General features: G+C 46.6%; 1 protein-coding gene across 1 annotated transcript in view; it reads left to right on the top strand.

Annotated features, from left to right (window-relative positions):
* tbkbp1 (TBK1 binding protein 1) overlaps window positions 1–24,447 on the top strand; it is a 51,609-nt gene that overhangs the window by 8,123 nt on the left and 19,039 nt on the right. The window contains exons 2-4 of the mRNA XM_076034887.1: window positions 15,012–15,288; window positions 20,483–20,608; window positions 23,183–23,287. Coding sequence (XP_075891002.1) covers window positions 15,028–15,288; window positions 20,483–20,608; window positions 23,183–23,287 — 492 coding nt within the window. The 5' untranslated portion in view covers window positions 15,012–15,027. The remainder of the gene's footprint in view (window positions 1–15,011; window positions 15,289–20,482; window positions 20,609–23,182; window positions 23,288–24,447) is intronic.

Raw genomic sequence — 24,447 nt, forward strand, 5'->3', positions numbered from 1 at the left:
AGAGTTTCCGTTGTAGTGCCTGGTTTATGCAGCGTTTTTTTTCAATTACATGTGTTTTCTTGGTTTGCATTCGCTATTTGTTTTGCATAACTTCTCTGTTTGCAGCGCACTTGATACTTAAGTGTATGTTTTTATGTCTTGCAGCGCGTTTTTTTGTTTGCACCACGATCCTCTTTTTGCACACACACACTCAAACAAAGCAAAAACCACACACACGCGCGCACAGGTGTAAAAAAGCACAATCTGCTCTCCTCATCCCTAAAACTCAGTTTGTGTGAGAAGATGAGTATTCCAGTGCAGCAGGGGGTGCATGTACTTGTGTTCAGCTGTGTTTGTGTAGGAGAGCAGCTAGATGTTGGCTTTCATTAATGTAATGTACTAGCGCTTCGACAAAGATGCACACGTGCAGCTGGAGCGCGCTAGAACACGCACACACACATGCACACATACACACACACACACACACACACACACACACACACACACACACACAAATCTAATCAAAAATACACCTTGATGAGCGCATCGATAATGTGACACACGTGCACGCTCACAGTGAGCACATGCGCGCTGCTCCTGCAATGCACTGCCTGTTTATTATGTATTCCTTGTGATCCACGGCAGCAGCTCAGCACATCATTGTGTTGGAACCATCCGACGAGCGGCGGCGGCGGTGGCGGCGGTGTTAGCGGCGGCAGCTGCACTCATAATTAATCAGTGGACGGAATTGTCATATCATATTGGGAGCCAATTAAAGACTGGCTTCTATTCTCTCTCCTCCGCTGCTTCTTGCAGATGGTCATTTCTCCAAATAATAGGAGTCTCACGAGGGAATTCATCCCTCTCTCATGCAGCGAGATTGGCTCATTTATATAGGATATGATTGGATTTTAATTTGTTCTGAAATTAATATTTAGTGCCAGGATTGTTTTTCTTCAGATCCTGAAATCCAGCTGCCGTTAAAATGCTGCATAAAGAACGTTCTGCTATATGTTTTTTTTTTTTTTTTTATGTATGCAGCCGCTATGCGTCCACGCCTGCGTGAGCACGCTTTGCATCCGACTCCTCATGAAATCTTCACTTGAGAGCAATTACGCTTCTTTGAATTTAGGATGAAATTGAAATCTAAAAATAAGTGCATCACTGGAGCGTCTCAGAGAGTAACAGCTGTTTTGGTGCACGTGGTCATGCATAATTCTCTCATTTTATGCATGTTTGGACACCAGATCCTTTTTATTTATTTTTTTTATCCCCCCCCAGCGATCCATGTGTGACATCGCTCAGTCTTTTCCCTGCCAGGTCTGCGTGACAGCAGGACAGACGTGTCGGAGGAGAAACGCGATGGTAGCGGAAACACCTGAGCAGCAGCAGTTGGTGAAGCTGGGGGGGGGGGACTAATGTTGTGTTTTTACCCCCCGACCTCCCTCCACCCCGTCCACGCACCGAGGCTGTGAAATCTTTGCGTGCTGCACCCGTTTTGCACTTCAGCGGCAGCACCGCATGACAACCCCCAAAAGGAATCTCACACACACGTGCACCTCCACCCATAGTGCATGGAGCGAAAAGCCAAGCCACCAGCTGCTGCATCACTTAAGAAAAAAAAAAAGCCCACAAGAACAGAAGCACACTGCACTGCTTGGCTCAGCTAATTGCTAACCCCTTAATAAATAAATCATAAGACTCATCACTTCCCGGCATGGGTCGGACCGTCCATTTGTTCTTGTCAGTGGAGCCCATCGCCCAGCAGGCCGCTCTGATGATAACTAAACGCTTGGGCTCTTAAGTAGGACAGTGGTGACGTTGAATTATTTATGGTGCTGATGGTTTTCCAGAATCCGTCCATTGATCACGCAGAAAAATGTCAGATCGTGTGAAAACATTCAAACCTCAAGAGAGATAACCGCAGTTTTCCATTGGAGTAATTCCATCTTTCAACAGCCTTCACATGAAAGTGAGCCGCAGATGAATTTCTTTTTTTTTTTTGTGGATGATTTAGAAATTTACTTTTTGACTTTTGAGGAAAAGCAAGAACAAACAAAAATGCACACAGCCAAAATCACATCTTTGTGTGTGGAGTTTGCATCGGCTCCCTGTGTGGGTCCGTGTCGTTTTTTATTTCCTGCTCCTGCAGTTTCCTCCCACAATACAAAAACATGCACATGAGGCAAATTAGTAGTGAATCATCGGTGCCGAAACCAGCATCGGGTATCACTGCCGATACTACGACACCGATACCTGTTGTGTATATGTGTGTATGAATGTGACAATTTAGTAAACATCTATGGGTAACACTTTCAATGAAGGTTTTAGCCTATAATGCATCATGAGCACATTCATAAGACATTATAGTGCATGTGTAAGGCTTTATGAAAGTTGTTATAAAGTTTTATAATCATGTATGGCAACTTCTAACAAGGTTCATAAAGTATTATAAGTGGTGTACATAATGCATTATAAATTCAGCATTCATAATGCTTTATACTTCCACAGCAAAGTGTTTGAAAGAGGACGCGGAAGTCCTGGGTTACATGGCACATTATAACTATCATAACTTCATCCAGTGATAAAGACTCAAACAACTGCTCTGACATGTAATCAGTGCTTAGTTTCTGAAATGGAATAATGCCTTATAAACGTCAATAATATGCTATGGGATGACTTTAAGAGCAACTTAGGTTGGCACTGCAGTGAAACTTGTGACAGTCACTCATGTTGTAGAAAAACATGCTAAGGAATGTTGTTCAAATAACAACAACTGTAGAAAAATACAAAAAAATCTGAGTAATTCTATAATTTGTAATGGCCTTATTAAGTACTCGTAAAACGTGGTATTGGTGCCTGTTTACAATTTACGAACTGTAAAGTGTCCTGAGTGTGAGTGTGTGGTGGGGCTGTCTCCTCACAGTAAGAAAGTTGTGAGTTTGATTCCCCGGGCCTGGGACTTTTCTGTGTGCACTTGCGTGGGTTCTCTCCAGGTTCTTCACCTTCCTCCCACAGTCCAAAAACATGCATGTGAGACGGGAACTCTAATTGTCTGTAGGTGTGTGTAAGTGTGAACGGTTGTATGTTTTTTTTCCCTTTCTATGTGGCCCTGCGATAAACAGACACAGCAGCCCTGAGTGCAGGAGAAACAGTGAGAACGGATGGATGGGTCATGATAAAAAACTAATTCCCAGAATGCGGCTGCAGCGAGTGTCACTAAACTCTGAGCCAAGTAATGGAGGGCAAAATTTAGCTCGCAATTAGCGCACAAATGTCAATCAGCGCCGTTGATTGTGCCGTGCATCCACTTCGCTCGCGTTTCTGCTCGGCTCTGCAGCTGCGCGCAGTGGGAAAAAAAAAAAAAAAAAACCTTCCCGGCGTCTCCCTCCGTGCACTCCGCTAGAGCCGAGAACAAATTACAGGCTTTGTTTCACTCGCAAGCGAACTAGTTCTTGTGAGTCATCAACTCTTTCACCCTGTTGGGATGCATGTGCGCCGCACTGGATGCACACCACTTGTGGCTGCCGGAGCTTCACCGAGGAGGCTAAATGATGTTGGCAAGGAAAAAAAAAATAAAGAAGGGTGGGCCGTAATTGCAAGCAGAGGGCGCCGGGGGAGGGAAGTCGTTCTTATCTTGTCCTCTCTGTCTTTCTCCCTCACTGGCTCCCTCCCGGGCTGCAGCTTGAGCCCGTCTCAGATTTCACAGCCAGGCAATCCGGGTATTGGATCAGCGGCGGTATTAATGAGGAGATTAATGTCCTTTGTGGGGGAAAGTTTTCACTCAAAGTCAGGATATAGAGGGTTTTTTTTTTTTGTATCATAATTTATTTCTTTGTTCCAGCCACCCCTCTGCTCGGGCCTGTGATGAACTTTGCTGGCGAATGCCAAGATGGATGAGTGGCAGGGAGAGATAGGAGGGGTGGGACGGGGTGGGTGGAGGGGATGGAGGAGGGGGAAGAATTGACGCCTGGTGCTTTGGCACCGGTAGAGAAGAAAGATGAGGGAGGAGAAAAGAGCGACGGAGCTCGCAGAAAACACAACTCATTGTCTCCATCCTGCCCCTGCCATCAATCTCCCCAATGGCAGCTGTCTAATACACACACACACACACACACACACACATACACACACACACACACACACACACACACACACACACACACACACACACACACACACACACAGGGCTCATTCCTGGAGTGATGAATCATGGTGCAGGATGGCATGGCACAGCGCAGCGTTTGTTACAGCCAGTGTTTCTCCCCTGAACCGATAGCTGTCTAAGTGCTTTGTCGTGTGTGTGTGTGTGTGTGTGTGTGTGTGTGTGTGTGTGTGTGTGTGCTATAGACAGTAGTGGCAGGTAGGTGCAGTCACACCATGTGTTCGCCACTGGTGTGTCTTTTTTCCCCGAGTGCGTGGCGTCTTCATGGTGCGAAGAGCCCACAGCAGCCGCAGCCTGGCTGAACACAGAGCCGCTCTGCAGCCGTTTAATAATGAAAAACACTCATTCGCTTTGATGTGAAGGAGTGGGAAAAAAAACAACAACTGTGTAAGCCGTTTGACGGAAAACACTCAGAGCGTTCAGTCCCGACCAAATAGAAACAGTTGTCAGGTGTGTGTTTCAGAAGCGCCGGAAAATAATAATAATTTTTTTTCTTTTCTCAGAGAACAAAATCAAGCGTTTCATTTTGGCAGAACGTTTCCTGAAGCTTTAAAGGTGTTTCTGCACCCGCAGTGCAATGGAGGCTCGCCTCTGCATGGGACTGCACTGCCAGTCCTGTTTTCGGCCGGCGCGTGAAACCTGGGATTGATACCTGGCAGGGTTAATCATTGGGGAGAAGAGGAAGAAACAAAAAGGGGGACCAGAACAGCCAAAAGACGAACATTTATCTGAACAAAGCTCACAGAAGAGAAATTGAAAGCGCCTTGAGGAGCTGTTGTTGTCAGGAGAATCGCTTTGTTTGCTATCAGAGTTATGCTAAATGCGTTTCCATGAGAAGGAGGGATGAGGCGTGACGAGTGGAGAGTGGCGCCTCCGCCTCCGCCTCCGAAGGCCACACGCATCACGTCAACGCTGGAAGTGACGCTGGAGAGGCTCCGTTGGCCAGAACTCAGGAACACTGGATTCACAACAGTTCACACGTTTCCTTGGTGTGAAAAAGCAGGGAGAAAAAATTAACTTTATATGAAAAGCTAAGAAAAAGGAATATAGTCCTTGAAGGCAAAGAAATGCTAAAAGCTTAAATATTTGTTCTGGAAGAGTAAAAAAAAAATCCTTCAAGTATTCAAAGAATCCCTCCATTCCACTCGGCTGTTGCTCCATTTATAAAGACATTCAGTTCTGCGGCAGCGCTGTGCCCGCTGCGTGTCCTTGTCCTGAAACACACTGTTACGGCGCACGTGCACTCGCGCAGTGGCAGCTCTGCCCGCTTCCACTGCAAATTGGTTCTCTGTGCGCGTCGCGCCGTCCAGCTCGGGCCCTCGTCGCCTCGTCAGTTCGAGGAGAAAGAGTCGCTGTTGGCGCCAAAATCGAGCTGCCCAACCTGGACCGTCCTCTCCGGGAAGCAGGCAGAGTCAGGGGTGCCAAACATCCAGCTTGCACAGGAACAAGGTGCAGCAAGAGCGTGAAATAGATGAAGAGCCCTGAAAGCGTTTCCACCCCTCCATCCCCCCCACCCCTCTTCCTACACCATCCAACGCTAACATCTGACGCTGCGGGGACTCAGATTTCCTCTTTGATCCTGCCTCAGTTATCACCAGGAAAAAAAGAAAGGAAAATAAAATCTAGCCTTGACCCAACTGGCACGATTGCTGCTTGCTTGCATACGCAGTAGTATTTACGCCGTGGGACACGACGGCAGGAAAGAAATGCAAAGGACGGGATCTCGTACGCGCCCCCGGACGACTGACGGAGACAAAGCGGGGAAACGGCGGCGACGGTACCGCGGAGGGGGAACCGCATCCGAACGCATTAACGTTAGCGGCCGCGAGGCTCCCCACTGTCAGACACAAACACACGTCCTGCTGAGACATCCAGCGTGTGGCGCTCCTGCGCTTAGACTTACGGAAAATATCATGCGGATGGCGATACAGAGCAGAAAGACAGAGGGATGGGTGGGGATATATTGAAAGCACACAACGTGTGCGCTGCGCAGTTTGAAGGCAGAATTAAAGCAACGGCAGCCTTGTAAAACAAGTCCACATGCAGCTGTTTCGCATGCTCCTTTTTTTTTTGGAGGGAACTCTGTGGAATTCAGAGGACAGCTGGGATGGAAAAACAGTCCGATTTCATTCAGTGAGACTATTTGTTTGAGGACCAAACAGTGGAGATAATCGCTAAACAAATAGACGCAACAGCGTCTATCAGTCAAATCTGGGACGCTCGGTTCAAATCCTGTTAAACACGCCAAATGTTCCAAAGGTTGCATTTGCTCTGTAGGATCTTTTTTTGGCACTCAGACACAGGCCTGTTCAAATAAATGTTTTATAAGCGCCTTCATTTACACATGGTGTGTGCCCTCAGTACAGAGTGTATCAGCCAGGGGATAATAGGAACTCAGAGTGTCCTGGGCTCCCTCTGGCTGCACCAGCGCTGGGCTGGAACGGCGCGTTTGTGGCTCAGTTGTTATTTCCATGACTCCGTTTATGAGTCACTGCAGAGCCATTCTCATTAATGTCATCAGTGATGAAATATATTTTTAAAAAAAAAAGAAAGAAAAAAAAATTGCGCTGTCGCTTTTACGCAAATTGACGTTTCTGTTTTTTTTCGAAATGGGGTTTATGAGGCGAATCAAATAAACATGCACCATGAAAGTGGCAATGCATATCGGTGACGCACACACACGCACGCAGGCAGGCAGGAAAGGCACACACACACACACACACACACACACACACACACACACACACAGAAAGAGAGAATGAGGAATTGCAGTTTAATCTCAAAGGAATGTAAATGGCTGCATCCAATTTCCTGTCAGTTAAAGACTATTGGGATTTTTAAAACATGTTCACTTTTAGTTTCTTGTGTTGTGGGATAAGTTTGAAGAAATACATTTATTTTTATTTGAAGAGAAATGCACACTATGCACTGAAATGCCGGTCGAGGCATTCTCACTGTGTGTGGAACTCCTGCTTCTGCAAGATCCCCTCTGCTCTGATTGCCTGCCTGTATTGTGATTGGTCAACCGTGTGACTTCTGTTGGTTTTGAGTTGGCCAAGTCGTCAGGGACCGGACAGAATGTTGCCGGATGTTTCATTAGCGTTATATTTCATCTGATGTCCATTAAAGGTCACCTATTATACTAATTTTCGGGCTTTTGTATTTGATATCTGGCCCCTCCAGAGCAGCAACGCACGATTTTCCGCGCTGAAAGCTTTTTAGATTTGCGTATCTCGCGGCTCGTTTCCTCGTATTTACTGCATCCCGCGAAAACGCTCTGTTGCACTTCACTCCACCCCCAGCCTTGCCGGTGTACGCCCCCGCCCGGGGTCACACTCTTCGTAGCTGCTGAGCCTCACTTCCTCAGTTTGCCGGTGCGGGAGTGAAGAGGAAACGGCAAACTTTACGAAACAGGCACAATTTAAACACTTACCGTCGTGAAGGCTTCACCCTTTAGCAGCTGTTTAGCGGCTAATCCAGCTTCGTACGGACCCAGCGCGGGCTGAGTTACGGCCGCAAGGCGGACCGAAGGTCCCTGGACGTTTTTTGTGCCTTCCGTGTCCCCGAAAATATATTTTACTTTGTGTACTGACCGTGTTTTTGTTTTGTATTTTTGTGAGACATTTTAACAGGGCTTAGAATGATTTGGTTTCATACTGTTGACTTGTATCAAAACACTGTCCGAGCAGAGAAAATATGTACGCTGAAACGATCACTTCAGTCATAGAGTCGTTTATTATTAGACAAGAATATCTGCACGACTTAAGTCCACACCAAGCACAAAGCAGGAAGAGCTCTATACAACCCATGTTACCATGCTGGCAGCGTGAACATCGCTATAAGGAGTGAAACTTGCGTCAAAATCGCTGCCTCTTCAGTTTGGCTGCCAGCGAACACAACACACATAACAAGCAGAGCACGGAGTTAGTGGTGGTGGCTAACAGTTCATCAACACCATTCAGCGGTTGTACGTTGCAAGTAGTCTTAAAACTAATGTTGCTTGAGGTCTCAATACACTCGCAGTCCTCATACATGTTTTCAAATATTGCCGTGGCTGACTATTCTCTCGTCGTCCACCAGGGGGCCGAGTCGAGCCCGTCTCACTCCCGTTGCCGACCGGACGAGAGGGGTCTGGCTGCAGACCGGTGTTCCATCGCCTCCGCATTAGGCTGAACAAACCTCCAACATTTTCTCTGTTCGTTCCACTCCGACGGTTGTGGTCCTTGGTGCTTCGGTAGTCGCTCAGTATTTTTTATTTTATATTTTTTAATTTCCCTGACACCGAAAAAAACATTTTCTTGGAGTAGCGCATTGCGGAATCACTTCCGGGGCAGAGCGGGGGAGGGCGGAACCAGTACGAGGGGGTGCCGGAGCTTGGCCATGAAAGGAGATCCGGCACACAATGACGCCATTCCGTGCCCAGTGTTGAAAAAATCTCCGTGAACAGAGCGTTTAGAACCATGGCCAACAATTTGCAGGGCTCACGTCCAAACGCATGAACGTCATTATTTGACGATATCGAGATCGTTTGCCGATAGGGTTCAACATTGTAACCGTTTTTAAAGCTCAGAAAAGTGGAAAAGCATCATAGATGCCCTTTAATCACATGGGAATCTGCTGCAGTTGAATTACAGCACTTCAAGATGCCAGTGCATGACAGTGAAGACCTGGACTGCTGCTGCAGAGATTAATATAGAAGCTGCCTTCATAGTTCATTGCAATTTTTGCTGAAATAAATCTAAATATAAATGTGTCATTGTCATTTCACGCACTGCTCCTTTAAGGAAACTCTTTGTAGCCCAATTAACTTTAGCCAACACGTCACCAGGGTCGACCTCGTTGGGTTATCACCACTCTATAGCCTGAATCTGAGACAATACCTGCGTGCAGGAGCCATCCAGGCCTCTGTGACTCCTGAACACAGTGACACAGAGGAGGAGCAGCGCTGGTGCTCTGCTCCCTGGAGACGAGGGAAGTATAGGGTAACAAGGAAAACACTGGGAGAGGGAGTCCCAGCGGAAGGACTCGCGTCCCACATGGGTCTGCGGTAATATATGACTCCTCGCAGTCAGCGGCTGTAATGAAGCAGGGAAGTGGTCGGCGCTGCGGCGGAGCCTCGGCCCCGAGAGCCTCTGCAAATTGAGCGCAGAGATCCTGGAGATGGAGTGGATGGTGCACGGCTGGGAAGGAGAGGAGTGGGTGGGAGTGGGAGTGGGAGCGGGATGGAGGGAGGCGGGGGAGGTTGCTGGAGCTGGATGAGGGATAATTTTGGGCAGAGGAGCAGAGAGCAGGATGGATCCGAGAGGCAGGGCAGGAGCTGCACGCGTGTGATAAACGCCTGTGTTGTGTGTCGCCTCGGTTCCTCCGGTCCAGCCAAGCAGGCTGACACACTGGGTATTTTCTGCAGCTGAACTTAATCCAGGTATATTTTGTTTTTCGCCATCTTTGTCCCATGGCGCGCAGGTACTCTCAATTGAATCATCGTATCCACTTTATCAGCATTTTTTTTGTTGTTTCTTTTCTCCTTTTGGTCTGCGGATAATGATGCTCTTCAGCCTCTGTGTAGGCGTGCGCTGTGCGCCGCTTCCAGGCATTAATGGAAATAAGCTCAATATGACTCTTGCATTTTTCTCAGTAACAGCTTCCTGTGTGATGCCGATCCTTTATGCCTGTGTGTGTGCGTATGTGGTGATTTTGAGACTCTTCGTGTTTTGTATCTTGTTTAACGGCAATTTCAGATCTGTATTCAGACAATATCAAGATAAGGCTCTTGCACACTGTTCAGCTCTCTTCCTTTTCAATCATGCAGCATTTCGGTCAACAGACCTTCATCAGGCATCATATTGATATGATATGATGATGATCATGTGAGGGAGCTTTTTCTTGATTTTGACTGACTCCTGGGTGGCGCCTTTCTCTAACGCACCTGTTCTTTTTATGGAGCGCTGAGATTCCTTCATGATGTTTGGAAGATCTGTAATCAGAACATTCATGCATACAGTAGTTTTTCACTCCACATGTAAAACCAAAGTGCCTGAGTTCACCTTTTCAACCGTACCTAGCCCTAACAGGTAAACTGTGCGGAATGAGGGAATAGTGTTGCTATCCCAGCATGCCTGGCTGTAGAATGATGCTGCTGGTCTTAAAAGCTGAGCAGCAGCAGTACACTGTACGAGATGTTTACCCATAATATCACCCAAAGGATTCGTCTCTCTTTCCAACTGCTAGCCTGTCTATTTCTAAAAAGCTTCCTTTCAATTTTTTTTTTTTTAGGCATCAAAGAATCCAAAAATAAAGATATGAGAAACAAAACACCCAGTGTGAAGCAAGTTAACCTCTACATTTAAGGCAGTAAAATGAGCCTAAACACCACTTTTGATTTGATTTGGATTTTGGTGCATACCAAATCATTCTTAGCCCTTTGGGAAACTGCCTGTTTATCATTAATGTGTGCATTTTTTAAGTAACCTTCTCCTGCAGGCCACAGGACACCTTGTATGTGGCCTGTCGCTGTAAAAGATCTGCACCTGATCAGGAAGGAGTGAGCTGACTGTAAAGCTGTGAGCGGGGGGGAGCTGCAGATTGGGACGCTGCCTCTCCTCAAACTCACCTCTAAAAACAGTAATCATGCCTGGCGAAAGTCAGAGCAGCCGCCTTCTGTGATGCAGCCTGTGTGTCGGTCCTCTAAAGTCACTCTGAAGTGAATTGTATCCTTTGTTGTCGCTGTCAACATTGTCACCAACAATTTTGTCACCCAAAAGATAAAAGCAATACAACGTGTTGTGTAGCAGCAGTGTAAAAAGTGTTTGGGTTCGGCAAACAGAGAGCTTTTGGTCATTAACACAGTTATTATGTGACACCGGCGCGGGACCCTTCATGTGAGCTTGGTGCACAGTGCGCTGTGCACGGTGCACAGTGCTATGGGACTTAATATGTCTGTGTCAACAGCAGCTTTTATTGCAGGAGGCGATGCAGCAAGAGCTGTTTGACCCGTGCACATATCAACTGTTTAGTCAAAGTTTTTTTTTGTAAACATGTGAACTTCCTCCCAGCTGTGTCCTCACTTCTCCTGCATGTTTGTGTGTATGTACATGCGTGTGTGCGAGCAAGCACACGCGTGGGAGTGCAGTTGGATCATCCTGTTTGACCGGTGAGGAGAGGAGCTGTGGATTGCCTTAGACTTTAATCCCCCCCCCCACTCCCACCCCCACCCCCACCCCCAAGCCTCCAACCCCTCCTCCCCCCGAACCCCTCCCATCCCCGGCTCTCTTGAAAACACAAGAAAAATAGCAGTGTGTGGAGGTAGGGAGCAGATGAAAATAGCTCAGTAGGCAACCGCTGACTCACAAGGCAGAGCCAGGTGTCAGGAAGGCATCCATTCCAGTGTGCATCAAATCAAACGGATGTTGTGTAACACTCGCAGTGGCCATAAATCAAACCTGGCCTCGCCGCGTACGACTTTTGAGTCCCTTCAGTGACCGAGGGGGAGGCGAGGAGTGTGAGGAGGGATTGGGAGGATGGGGGGCAGAGCAGGTGCCGTTTATCACTTGCAACAGTCTCGCCCAGACACCTCAGGCCGGCCGGGGGAAGCAGGCCAAAGCCGTTTTTTGGCCGGGATGCGTCGCGGTCGGTTGGTTGGTTGCTCGGCCGGCCGCTTCATTCATCACGCCACTCACAGAGTTTTGGCTCGTACAGAACCCGTGTGTGTGTGTGTTTTTTTAAAGCAATGTGAAATGGAACGACAGCACGAAAACCAGACCGCTATGTAAATCAGCGGCTGATTTGCATATCGGCTGCCGCACACACTCATCGGCCCCACAGGCCAGGGAATAAAGGGGGACTCCTGGACGCTAAAAGCTGGTGTGCGATCAGCGATACTGAAAGGATCCCGGCTGTGTTTCGCAATCGACAACACAATGAGATTTGGGATTATGTCTGGCCCGCCTGCAGGTACGACCAGCAGTGATGGAGTCAGCAACAGTCAACGTCAGAGAGGAAACCTGTGGCGGAGGAAGCAGATTTATTTGTGTACGTCTTGGAATGAAGGCAACGCCAGCGTGCAGGGAATCCAATCCAATACCAAACAAGTTTGTTGTTCAGCCCCAGACCTCAAACTCCACTTTCCTGTATCAATACAGGCTGCGGAAGTCAGCAGCACTTTATTATGATAACGCCTGAAAAAAAAAATTACATCTGTTTCGTGGTCTCTCTAATTGAATTATTATTATTAGTCATTGTCATCCGCTCCCAGTTCTCCCAGTTCTCCCAGTACTGTTAAAATCCCTGCTCAGTGCCTTGGGCTTGTGTTGATTACTAAAATACCGTAAGTAGCCTGAGAGAAACTTTGAAGGCAGCTCAACTCTCAGGAGGAACTAAAATCGGAGTGCGCACTGAAAGCTAAGTGCCATGAAAAAAACATGTGCACAGAGGGGCACAATGGTCTAAAACTATTTGGAGGTTGCAGAGTTAGTCCTGAATTTTAGGAAAGAACTAATGAAAGATTATCTCACCTTTTTTTAGCGGTTGTGCAACACTGTGTCAACGTTGACGTCCAGTGTGATGGTGACTCCACAGATGAGTCACTGCTGAGATTTCAAGTCTGTCTTCCTGCATGCTGATAGCTGCGTTACTCAGGGTGCTTGGATTGATTCGGAGTAGAAGCCGAGTCCTTTCAGTTGAAAGGTGGGTGGTCTTCGCTCAGGGTCTAATTGTGGCCAAAGCAGCAAGTCACTAAAAGCTTGTGAACACCGGCAGCCACAGTGGGGACGCTGCAGTGTGGGCAGCTTTACATCGTGGGAGCGATGGTTGTCCTCAATTGGTTCTTATGAAAAAAAATCTGATAGTCCTCCTTTGAATGAACAGGCAGAAGTTTTCTCCCGTTGCGTTCTTTTTTTTCCTTTCCTTAATTTTTCAGAGTTCTTTTGAGTTGAATATGATAAATAGTTTGGAGCGAAAAATAAATGAATAAAATCTTTTCTCCTTTAAATTTACAAACGACCCTGTAGCGCACAACAATTGATTTAGAGCAGGGGTGTCAATTGTCGAGGGGGCCAAAATTCAAAATACACTTTAGGTCACTAAAACTAAATGTTTTTTGAACATAAATATGGGTAAAAATAGACAGGGATATTATTCCAGAACAACAAATTATAACTTTAAGTATTTTGCTCTCCATAAAAATATCTCCTGTCAAAATTATGCAAATTCAAAATATGAACAAAAACTGGAAATATAAATAGAATGTGTGGCGATCAGCAACCGTATTTCTACTCTGGCTTACATTTTCCAGCATCTGCTTTTTGTTGGGACATAAGACGTTGCACACCTTGATCATGCAGCTCTTCAGAAATTCTCCCTCGGTAAATGGCCGGGCTGATTTGGCGATCTCCTCTGCCACGATAAAACTTGCTTTCACAGCAGCTTCACTTTGTGATTTTGCTCTGGTGAAAAACGTCTGCTGAAATGTCAGATTCTTCTTTAACTCTTCAACTTTCTGTATCTTCTGCTCTGCTTTCAAGTCTTTCAGGTTATCCTGGTGTTTTGTCTCATAGTGCCGTCTTAGATTAAATGATTTCATTACAGCCACATTAGCTCCACAAATGAGACACACGGGTTTAGCGTCAATTTCAGTAAACACGTACTCAGCCTCCCATCGCTTTTGAAAGGCTCTGTTTTCAGAATCAACTTTTCTCTTCGGCATTGTGAGGGGCTAGCTTCGCAATAACTTTACAATCGGGTTGAGCAACAGAAGCTTGACTTGATTCAGCGGGAAGCGCTCAGCAAGGCTGCTGAAGCGCTGCATTATGGGATCTGTAGTTTATTGTGTTATCAGCGCATAATATCGCGGGGCCATTAATAACAATAATATAAAATGATCTCGCGGGCCGGATATAATTGCATGCCGAGCCGGACGTGGCCCGCGGGCCTTGAGTTTGACACATGATTTAGAGGAATGAAAAGGAAGTCTACAACTGACACGTTCTAGGTTTCCACTCGTGGGGAAAAAAACAAACCCAACAAATCTACAGAAAAAAAGAATATTGGCTGTCTGTCTACCTCTGGCACAAACACTCATACTTTGTTCTGCTTTTTTCAGGTTCTGATTGGGTCAAAAAACATGCAACAGCCTAAGGGCGTGTTCTCATTGCCTCGCCGCGCCGCGCCTCGCCACGGTTCGATTGTGTTTTCATGGCCCCCGGGTCACGAGACCGTGGGCGGAGTCGACGCGGTAAAGGTGAGGCGAGGCAATGAGAACGCCCCCTTAGAGAGTGAAACAAACACCTGTCTGAGGTGTTGTTGCTGGACTGAAAGAGACATCAGATAGGGATGTTTTCAAGAACTGTTGTTTTCATGCGCCCAGGTCCAACCCAAAGGCAGGAGAGAATAAGATACCGTTCGTAAAAGGACTCTTCCCCACGACGGGACCTTTAACTTCCTGCTTTGGTTGCGAGCCAGTTTTGAAAAGTCGGCCTTGGGAGAATCACTCCCAGCATGGCGTCGGGATAATTGCACGTGCGCCTGAAGTGGCGAGAGATGGAAAAGCACCGAGTCATCTTTAAATTTCAACACCGTCTCCTCCCGCCTCCCCCACTGTGGCTGCTTTGCTTTCGGGGACATTTCACTTTGTGTTTGCCAGCTCGCCGACTGCTCTCACCATCAATCCCACTTTGTTCCTCTGTGCTCGCTGCCAGTCGCCGGCTGCTTCAAGTGCCGTCGTCGCGTTCACAGTCGACCCCTGCTGGAAGTATGAAATGGTGTTCTCTGTTTTTGTGTTTGTCTGTTTTTATTCCAGGGGCACGACAGGACATTGAATGGGAGCCGTTCAGCGCATGCATAATTAACAAGCGGACAACCGTCTGTCTCTCAGGTTGAGGCCGTGAGTGATGCAGTCTCTGTTCGGCGGAGGGGAGCTGGGGCTCCTGGGAGGCGGCAGCGGCGGCGGCGGCGGCGGCAACACAGGCACCCTGAAGGAGGACGGCTGCGGCAGCGTGGCGTGGAACTCCTCCACGCTGGCCCCCGAGGACGTCTACTCGGCGTCCCACTTTGCTCTCATCACGGCCTACCAGGACATCAAGACCAGGCTGGCCTGCCTGGAGCGCGAGAACACCAGCATCAAGCGGAAGCTCAAGATGTACGAGATCAAGGTGAGAGCCGGCGCGAGGCTGAGCGTTGCGTTGCTGCTCCAACTTTTTTTTTTTTTTTTTGCAAACTAATTATGGCGGTCGTCTTTTCTGTCCTTGCCGCCGTCAGACGGGAAGGTCTGCGGTGCGGACGGGAGCAAGGCTGCCGAGGCTGGCTGATTTATTGGAAGCGTTTCAGGAAGGCGAGGGAGCTGCGCACTCAGCCGTGGCGCTCTCCGTCTTTATTGAGGGCAGCGAGATTGTACACAAAGATGAAAGGGGAGAAAGCTGTGGCGGGCTTTGATCCGGGGGCTGGCGGGGAGACAAACACCACAACAGAAGTGGGAAACGCTCGTAGGGAAACTTGTGTTAAAGGCTTAAATAACGAACAGAGGGGGCATGAAGGGGTTCTTTCATTTTCTGGAACATTCCTCTTTGTTTCAACTCAGTTCACACCTGCTGGTTTGGTTAATTATCTGGCTGGAAATGGACTGGGTGGGTGGATTTTGCCCTGTTAGCAGACTGACCCCAAATGTTTACACAGCCCTGCGTTTCAGGTTCTTTAAATGGTGAAAAAAAAAAAAAAAATGGTAAAAAGAAAATGGTAAAATTCTTTTAAAGAACCTGACACATTGGAGTGTTACGGAAACTTGTGTAGCAGGTCTAAACTTGTTCACCCATTTTGCAACCACAGGTCTATTAAATGGAACACAGACGTTCAATTTAGTGCCCGCAGTATTTCTGCTGCCAAGAGTCGATCAACGTATCAGCGGGCCGATCGATGAATGATCAGGCAGTGCCAGGCAGTGTTTCACCAGTCTGAACACTCCTGTCTCCCTCTAACGACGACAGACAGACGATTGGATGGGAATGTGGCCATGAGATCAATTTCGAGGACTTCCCATTAGAAAAGTTTGTCGTCCAACTGTCCAACATGATCAAACTGCTCTCGTGTTCCCCCTCGGGGCCTCATTAATTGAACAGTGGGCAGGAAACATCTTTATTTATTAAAAAAAAACAACTCTACTTTGATGTGGAAATGATCTGATCACTGTGAAAAGTGAGTGGAGGTCAATAACCGCAGCCGTACTGCCTGCTTTCACTTCTCTACCTCAGTCACCTCATCGTCGTGGTTTGTGTACGTGGAGAAGTGACTAGTTTGTACTTTATATACACACGTCAGGTTTATTGACAGACAATAGCGGCCACGCTGTTGGCACATGCAACCGGGGGCTAGGCTAAGAGCTAGCGCACACAGCCCTCGAACATATGCATCACTGGAACTACGGTGTCAGACAGGCCCATAAGAAACAGCAGGCTCGTCTAGAGCTGCCCTGAACTAAACTCACATTTTTAGATGGAGTAATATCGGGACAAATCACAGCACAGGCAGCTTTAATCGTCCAGAATCAGCAGCAGACAAGACTTGTTTGGTCAGACGATGAGTAGAAGCAGCAGAAATCTGCAGCTTCCAACATTTGCCGCAGCTGACAGAGGTCCGTCAACTGTACAGCCAGTGAGAGCACGGTGTAGAAGGACATAAAGGGAGGAGGAGCGTTGACAATGAAGCGGAAGGCAAGAACTAATGGTCTGAAGGATGAAGTGCTAGACACACAAATGAAGAGAAATGAGGCAGAAGGAATAATGATGGAAAGTGCAGCGGGGAGATAAACTGCTGGAATTAAGGAGGGGATTAAAGAAACGTAAAGAATCCTCTCCTGGAAAATTATTATTATCATTATTAGTCTGCGGCGCTTCAATTATTCGAGGAACCGTGCAGCTTTGATGGTGTAACATAGCCAGCTTTTCTGTCTGGCTCGGTTCTTGCTCTGGGTACAACTGAGGTCTTCTGGGAGGCAGTTTAAAAATCTTGCTAAAGATGATGAGGCAGGTGCAGTGGCGCTTGAGGAAGATGAATCCAAAAGTCTTCCAGGAACTTGTTCATTAAAGGGACTCCACAACTGCAGTGCCGACAAGACGGTGCAATTTCCTTAAAAGTCTGTGAGTGCCACGGATGCGACTCACAGGTCACCTCGCTGCTTTTTTTGTGCAGAGTAGTTGTGATATTTTTAAAAGAAACATGCTCTTGCTATTGTGGCTTGTGTCTGTGCAGGGAAAACTAAAAGCCGGCGGAAGAGGAGGACAGAGTAGATGCCATTTTTGGCTTTTTGCCTCCTTGGAACTGTTGGAACTGCCGGCTCTCTGTTTATTCTGCTGCCCTCGGCGTCACATACACCCTTTAAAGGTCCAGTGTGTAAAATTTTTAATGAGGCCCGGTATTTAAGGAAGCTCGCATTTTATATTCAGGGCACTGTCCTTAAAAAATGTCAGCGAAAGATGGCAGCTAGGAGCAAGACCTTATTGCTCCAGGGTAGGAAATCCAAATTACTGTTATTATACTGCAGGTATACACTTTTACCAATGAAAAAATCATAAATCAAACCAAATTCTACGCACTGCACCTTTAATGCTGCATTTCTGCTGGCTTGTTTGTATATGTGGGTCATCGTCACAAAGTGCAAACAGTTGGACGGTCGTTCTTAACTTCCCTTCTATTGGTTTCACGTGTTCGTCAGAGGGCTGCAGTACAAAGCAGGCTCAGCATAATCCGGCTGTCTTTGAGACAGACGCTCACAGCCCCATGATAGCGGTTTGAACTTCCTTTGCCCAGGTTCTGCTCACTCGAGCGTTTGAGAGTTCCAATAAAAACGGCCGTTTGAGCGTCAGCCGAGTCTTTTGGCCGAAACGGATCACGGTTGTGCCGCTACTTCAGCCAAGAGGAGCAAATAATTATCATGGCGGGATAGTAGGAAAAAAAATACTAAAAACATTCCTTTAAAAAGCAACACTGTCACTGCCAACAAGGCCAAGCAGGAGGCAGGAATTTGCTGAGCATGCAATAAATGTAGTGAGGCTTTACAGATTTATTTCACCACTCAGTTGCCCTGAATGTCTTAAGAAGTTTAACAAAGGACATGTGGAGGAAACAATTTAAAAAACAATTACACTTCGCTTAAAAAAATGCACTCACAATTAAAACATTTGAAGAGAGCCAATCAGATATTGATGATGTCACAATCCAACACTGGCTGTAGTTGTCATGTGTTCCTCCTCAGAGGCTGCTGATTGGTCCGGTCATGCTCTGACTGGCTGAGAAAATAATTCACATGGGATGGATGGAAGAAAAACACCCGAAGAAGATGAAGCATCTTGTGACAAACGATAGGAGCCATTGTATAAGGAAACAGGAAGAGCATGTTACTGGAGGGTCACCCTCCCGTCCTGGCTGTCTGTCACCGTCCTGTCAGAGAGTGGTTAGTCTGAAGAGGTCAATCTGAAGAAAGGGTTTGTATGCAGCTCCATACAACACATGATTTTCTTTGTGATCGTCCCCATATGGACATTTCCCTTGTGACCAGCTGTGTACGTTCTCCCAAAACGATGACCATCTATTCTTAAGATCTACATTTATACCAGTGGTGTTGGAGCTGTATCTTTGGAGTTGTCCACATTGTCTATGAGACCTCCCTCAGGTGCAGCGGTGCCTGATCGATGTGTCTATATAATCAAGTCTGTGTCAACAAAGATTCCTTTATCATCTACACATCACTGCTGCTGCCTGACAATACACCACACATGTCAGTGGTTTAACTGTCTCCCTGGTGTACCTGCATTTCTAGTGTTTGGCTTGTGGGTGTGAGACGTTACTGACCAGATGTTAGTCACCTCTCATCCTGCCCCTCACCAACTCCTCCGGCATCAGTTTGTTTGGCTCCATCTCCCACTGAGCAGGTGTTGGGGTTTTTTTGTTTTTTGTTTTTTGTTTTTTTGTTTTTGTTTTCGAGCTGGGAGAAAGTAAGTGCAGATGCTGGCTCCTCCAGGTGGGAGTGGTCACAGCTGTGGGTCTACAAATACATCACATGTGATGTCACACTGCCCGCAGAATTTGTGCCTGGATTCTGGAACCTTTTTGTTTTTGTGTTTTATTCGCCTGTGTTGATGTTGTCTTTGAGTGTAGCTGCAGGCTGAGGAAGAGCAGCAGCTGTATGGACGCACACAGAGGCGTGTTCTCCTGCTTTGAACATTAGTTTAAATGAGGCGACGGTTAGTGTTCGTCCTCCGCTCCCCCCACCCCTCCTCTCCCCACCCTCTTTCCCCACCACCCTCTGAACATTTCCTGTTAAAGGGAGCAGAGATGTGTTTTGCTAAATGGACAAAACATTCTCGCCAGACTGACACAGCCCTCCGCCGCCCCACCATCCCTCCCATGCCCACCCACCCCCACCATCACCACCTCCCACTTACGGTTGCTTATAGTCGACACTCTAAATGTAAATGTATCCATTTGAAGCGAGTGCGGGGTTATGTAACAGTGGGAGGGGAGGGCGGGGGGGTCTACCACCCCGGCAGCAGTTTAACTAAACAAACTGCTTGTTTTCGAAAAGGCAAAACAGCCACACATGTACATTAATGTGTGTACACAGCCACAGTTACGTAAGAAGCCCCATCTGTGTCATGTAGCTGCAGTAAGTCTGCCTATTTGAAATGTGTCCTATTCAACAGCCAGCCTATTTGTCTCTTGACTCTCCGTGAGCTGCAACAGGAATTTGCTGGGAATTCCAATCTGGGTTCTCACGCATCCGTCTTGAAAAGCTCCACTCTGAATCATCTGCCAGTCTGTGTGCCTGGACCAGTCAGTGTCCTCCAAGCAGAAAACAAAGAACAAGAAGAGAAAAAAATAAATACATAATGGCAGCTGCAGCATACAAATTAGCTTCATTGAAATTTTTGTGTTGCTCATCATCAAATAATTGTCAGCTGATGGACAAACAGCAGCTGAATTACAATTGCACAGGACAAACATAGACTGACTACCAATTCAGAGCATTTTTCCAGAACTGCAATAAATCTAGTTCATGCAACAAAAAAAAAACACTAAGAATTTTGATTCCCTGTGAGAAACATCTGGGCCACAGAAAACTCTCAGCGTCAGTTGATGCAAGAAGATGAATCTTTAATGATCCCCGTGTGAAACTGTCGGAAATATTGCCGAATCTAACGGAAAGCAGCGCGCTAACAAATAAAAGTTATGAATAAGCAAAGAGCTCCGTCGCTGTGTCATCCATCTTCAGCCGGGTTCTCACGTCCTGTGTCCCTCTCTCTCTCTCTCTCTCTCTCTCTCTCTCTCTCTCTTTTTTTTATGGTGATGCATCCCCAGTTCCCTGTGATCAGCGAGTTTGGGGAGAACACCAACTCCTACTGCTCCTTCGAGACCAAGGAGACGGCGCTGCTGCACTCAGAAAATGGCAACCTGCAGCAGAGGGTCAACGCCCTCACCCACGAGGTGAGCATGGAGGGGGGGGGGGGGGGGGCACATGTCTCTGATAAGCCCGGCGCCAGGCAGAATAGAATAAAGTCCTTATCTCACCGAGGGTTTATTTTTCATTTCTCCTCAGCGCTTGAATTCGGCACAAATCCCTCCCTGCTTGTGAATTAATTAACTGATTTTGAAAGTGAATTAAGGCCAACTCCGGTTGACGCACGCTGAACCGCGTCCAGAACTAATTAAGCGTCGAGGGCGCCGTCCGTGCGCGATGACGATTAGCGGGTGTTTTTTGAAGACGCCGGCTGTGCGGCACTGTGACATGGGATTTTCACGCCGGTGTCCTAATTTAAGAGACGCATGGTAACTGGGGCAAAATCTGCCTACGATTGTACGGATCGCGTTGGGTTTTTTTTTTCTCTCCCTGAACGCATCCTACAGTCTTTGATGGGAGAGCGCACGCCGGTGCAATGCTCAACGTTTGACAGATGAGCAGGAGTGAACTAGTTCTGCTGCTCTTAAAGGCCACCAGGTCATTAGGTTTTTGCTGGTGAGGAATCTCCCCCTGCGATGTCACAACTCCAGTCAGCCGCACTGTGGTTCGACCAATCAGCTCAGGAAGAAAGCGACCATGTGTTTGCAGACAACGCCGGCTGTGAAGACGCTGCAACGTCTCCTCAGAACCAAACATCATTTCAGAATCTTCAGAAATACTTTTTGTTGCAACTCCAACTCAACATGTACATGTTGAAATAGAGAATAAAGAAGGCAATAAGGCAATAAGAAACAAAGTAAAAGTAAAAAAGAAAATGAAAATAACAATGTAATACATATACACTAGGGATGGGCGATATGTTATTGTTTGCGATATATTGTAAAAATGACCTACGGTAAGATATACACTTTATATATAAACTTTATTACAGGCTCTAGCCCCAACAGCAACAATAAAACACCAAAAAAAAACCACTAGCAATTAGAATAAAAGGATATATCATCTCGCGATAATAATGATAAACTCCTGTTGATGCCGTATTTACGTGCGCAACGCACTTGCAGGGTGGTGGCTAGATGGTATGAAAGATTGGTAAGGAAGTGACGTACATTCTAACAAAGTCTCGTAGATTCTTTCCAACTCTCGTCAGGATAGATGGAGGGTCCGAGCAGGGTCATGGCTGGATGGTATCAAAGATTCGTAAGGAAGTGACGTAGGTTCTTAGAAAGTCTCGAAAAATCCCGTTCAAGACGAAGCTAACGTCAAAGAGGGTGGCTAACGTTGATAGACATAGGCAATGATTTTACCCTATGTAACATCCTTTGCCTCCAAAACTGTATTCTTGACTGGTACCGTAACTTGAATACTGATCCTAACCATTGACTCGGACCCCAATCCTAAACCTAACTGTCACCCGAGTCCTGATCCTAAACCTAACCCTTGACTCGGATCCAAATCCTAAACTTAACTGTCACCCGAGTCCTGATCCTAAATCTAACCGTCACCCGAGTCCTGATCCTAAACCTAACCGTCACCCGAGTCCTGATCCTAAACATAACCGTTGACTCGGACCCGAATCCTAAACTTAACTGTCACCCGAGTCCTGATCCTAAACCTAACCGTCACCCGAGTCCTGATCCTAAACCTAACCGTTGACTCGGACCCGAATCCTAAACTTAACCGTCACCCGAGTCCTGATCCTAGAACTAACCGTTGATTGATTGATTTTATTTGATTCATGTTTGCAGTGAAGCCTGGGCTGCTTGGAGTTGATGGCTAGATGGTATCAAAGATTCGTAAGGAAGGGACGTACGTCAATACCATCTAGACCAACTTGCTTCCGACAGCTGGTGTACCTACACCGGCAGCTCACCCGTGTAGCGGTTAGAGGCGGCCCCGTGTGCGGTTTAAAAAAAAGATCCAAAAGATGTAGTTAGTGAATTGTGAATTGTTTCATATTTTTTATCGTCACTTTTATCATTATCACAATAAATGCCAGAAATTAATGTGATTAAATTTTTAGTCCATAACGCCAATCCCTAATATATACACACACATATGAGTAAGAACAGGTATACATATGAGGTGAAAGTGTATAAAGTATATAAGTGAACATGGAAGTATTAAAGTGTTAAAGGTGTAAAAGTTTTTCTCTGCTCCTCCTGACTGCCTTTGACTTTAGGTTCAGCTACACCCACAGCTTGGAGGGGTGTGATACATGGCGAACCTCATCTCTCGTGCCTATATTAACCTCATGCTTTTGACAGATGGCTCCAGTTTGCTTTTAATGTGACATGCAGGTGGTTTTTGCTCCTTTCCAAATGCGTTCTATGGGCTTTTTCCCAGATATGGAAATGTGAAATAATAATCATCTGGCATCACTTGAAAAACGTAGAGGGGAGGAGACAAAAGGTTTTTGGGGATTCTGGTGTCCTGAATTCATGCAGTTACGCAATCTTCTCTTAAGAGACACATCGTACAATAGAAATTTGCGGCTGGCTTCCCCCCTTCCCCCAACTTTCTTCATAGGGAACTTTGAAAAGTGAAAAGAAAATCGTGTCATGTTTTCCTCCATCTATTTCCTCTGTGTCTCCTCTCAGCTCCAGAAGAGGAAGGAGCGAGAGGAGCAGCTGGAGGACGTGATCCAGGCCTATGAAAAGATTCACATGGAGAAGAGCAACCTCCAGAGGGACCTGGACAAGATGGTCAGAGCCGCTGCATGACTTTATGGCTTGTTAAACAGTGTAGAAACATGAAGTGCGGTGTGGCTGATGTAATTATCTGCTGTCTATATTTAAATGTTATGGACACTGAGGAGAGGAGGGAGAGATGGAGGTAGCAGAGATTCAAATCAGCTTCTCTTTGGTAGAGACCAGGATGGATAGGGGCAGGAATGACTACATCACAGGGACTCTGAGCGAATGTTTGATGTTTGGGAAATAAAGCCACACACTGAGATAGTTTGCACATGCTCAGAGGAGAGACAGTGAATATGGATGCTGAGGTAGGAAGTGGCAGGAAGACCAGAGAGGAGATTTACGGCTGCAGTGAAAGAGGACTTAGACTTAGACATAGGCTTTATTGGTCAACAAGGGAAATTTTGCTGAACATGAAGGACATGAAGTTAGTTGGACTGAGAGGAGAAGATGCAGAGAGTTACAGGATTAGATGGAGGCGGACGATTGACTGTGGCCACCACTGAAGGGAAGGAACCACCCCAAAGGAGATGGAGATTCTTCTGTGGGATCAATAAAATTGTAGAAGAGAGAAGCTCCTAAAACACCTGCACCTGAGCTAATAAAGGGAATTTATTAACAAATCACCGGGTAGAGCTTTGCTACGCTATAATTACGGAAGCAAAGACTTAGTCTACTGTTTGTTGCTGACTGGACTCCTTCTCCTACATCCTGCTAAGGACGAGGAAGCTTAAGAAAAAGAAAAAAAAAACATCAATACAAATAGAAAAAATGTACAAACAAATGCACTTAGCAAAGTGCACCAACTTCCTGTGAATGAACACTCAACACAGTGTAGCTCATTTAAGAAATAATTGCCTCTGCAGGCAAGTTTTTACTCAAATCCCTCAAGTGAGCGAGCGTTCAATCTGCTGAGGAAACATTCAAGTTTATTGGCCCTTCCCACCACCACCAGCCAAATGCACTACAGCCCCCAGTACTCAGATTAGTTAGTTAGTTTTAGCTCCAAGTTTTTACACATTTAGTAAAAAAAAAAAAAATGGTGCCGTTGTTCTGTGGTGACACTGTGACAGTCTCATAATTCCTCTCGATCCAAACCAGGTGGAGGCTTCCAAAGCGAACAGATTGTTGAGATGCTCCTATCCAGATCTCCATCTGTGACAAACCCA

This window comes from Nelusetta ayraudi, unplaced genomic scaffold (assembly GCF_046127955.1).
Source record: "Nelusetta ayraudi isolate G7.1 ecotype Tasmania unplaced genomic scaffold, CSIRO-AGI_Nayr_v1 ptg000042l, whole genome shotgun sequence".
Classification (NCBI taxonomy): Eukaryota; Metazoa; Chordata; class Actinopteri; order Tetraodontiformes; family Monacanthidae; genus Nelusetta; species Nelusetta ayraudi.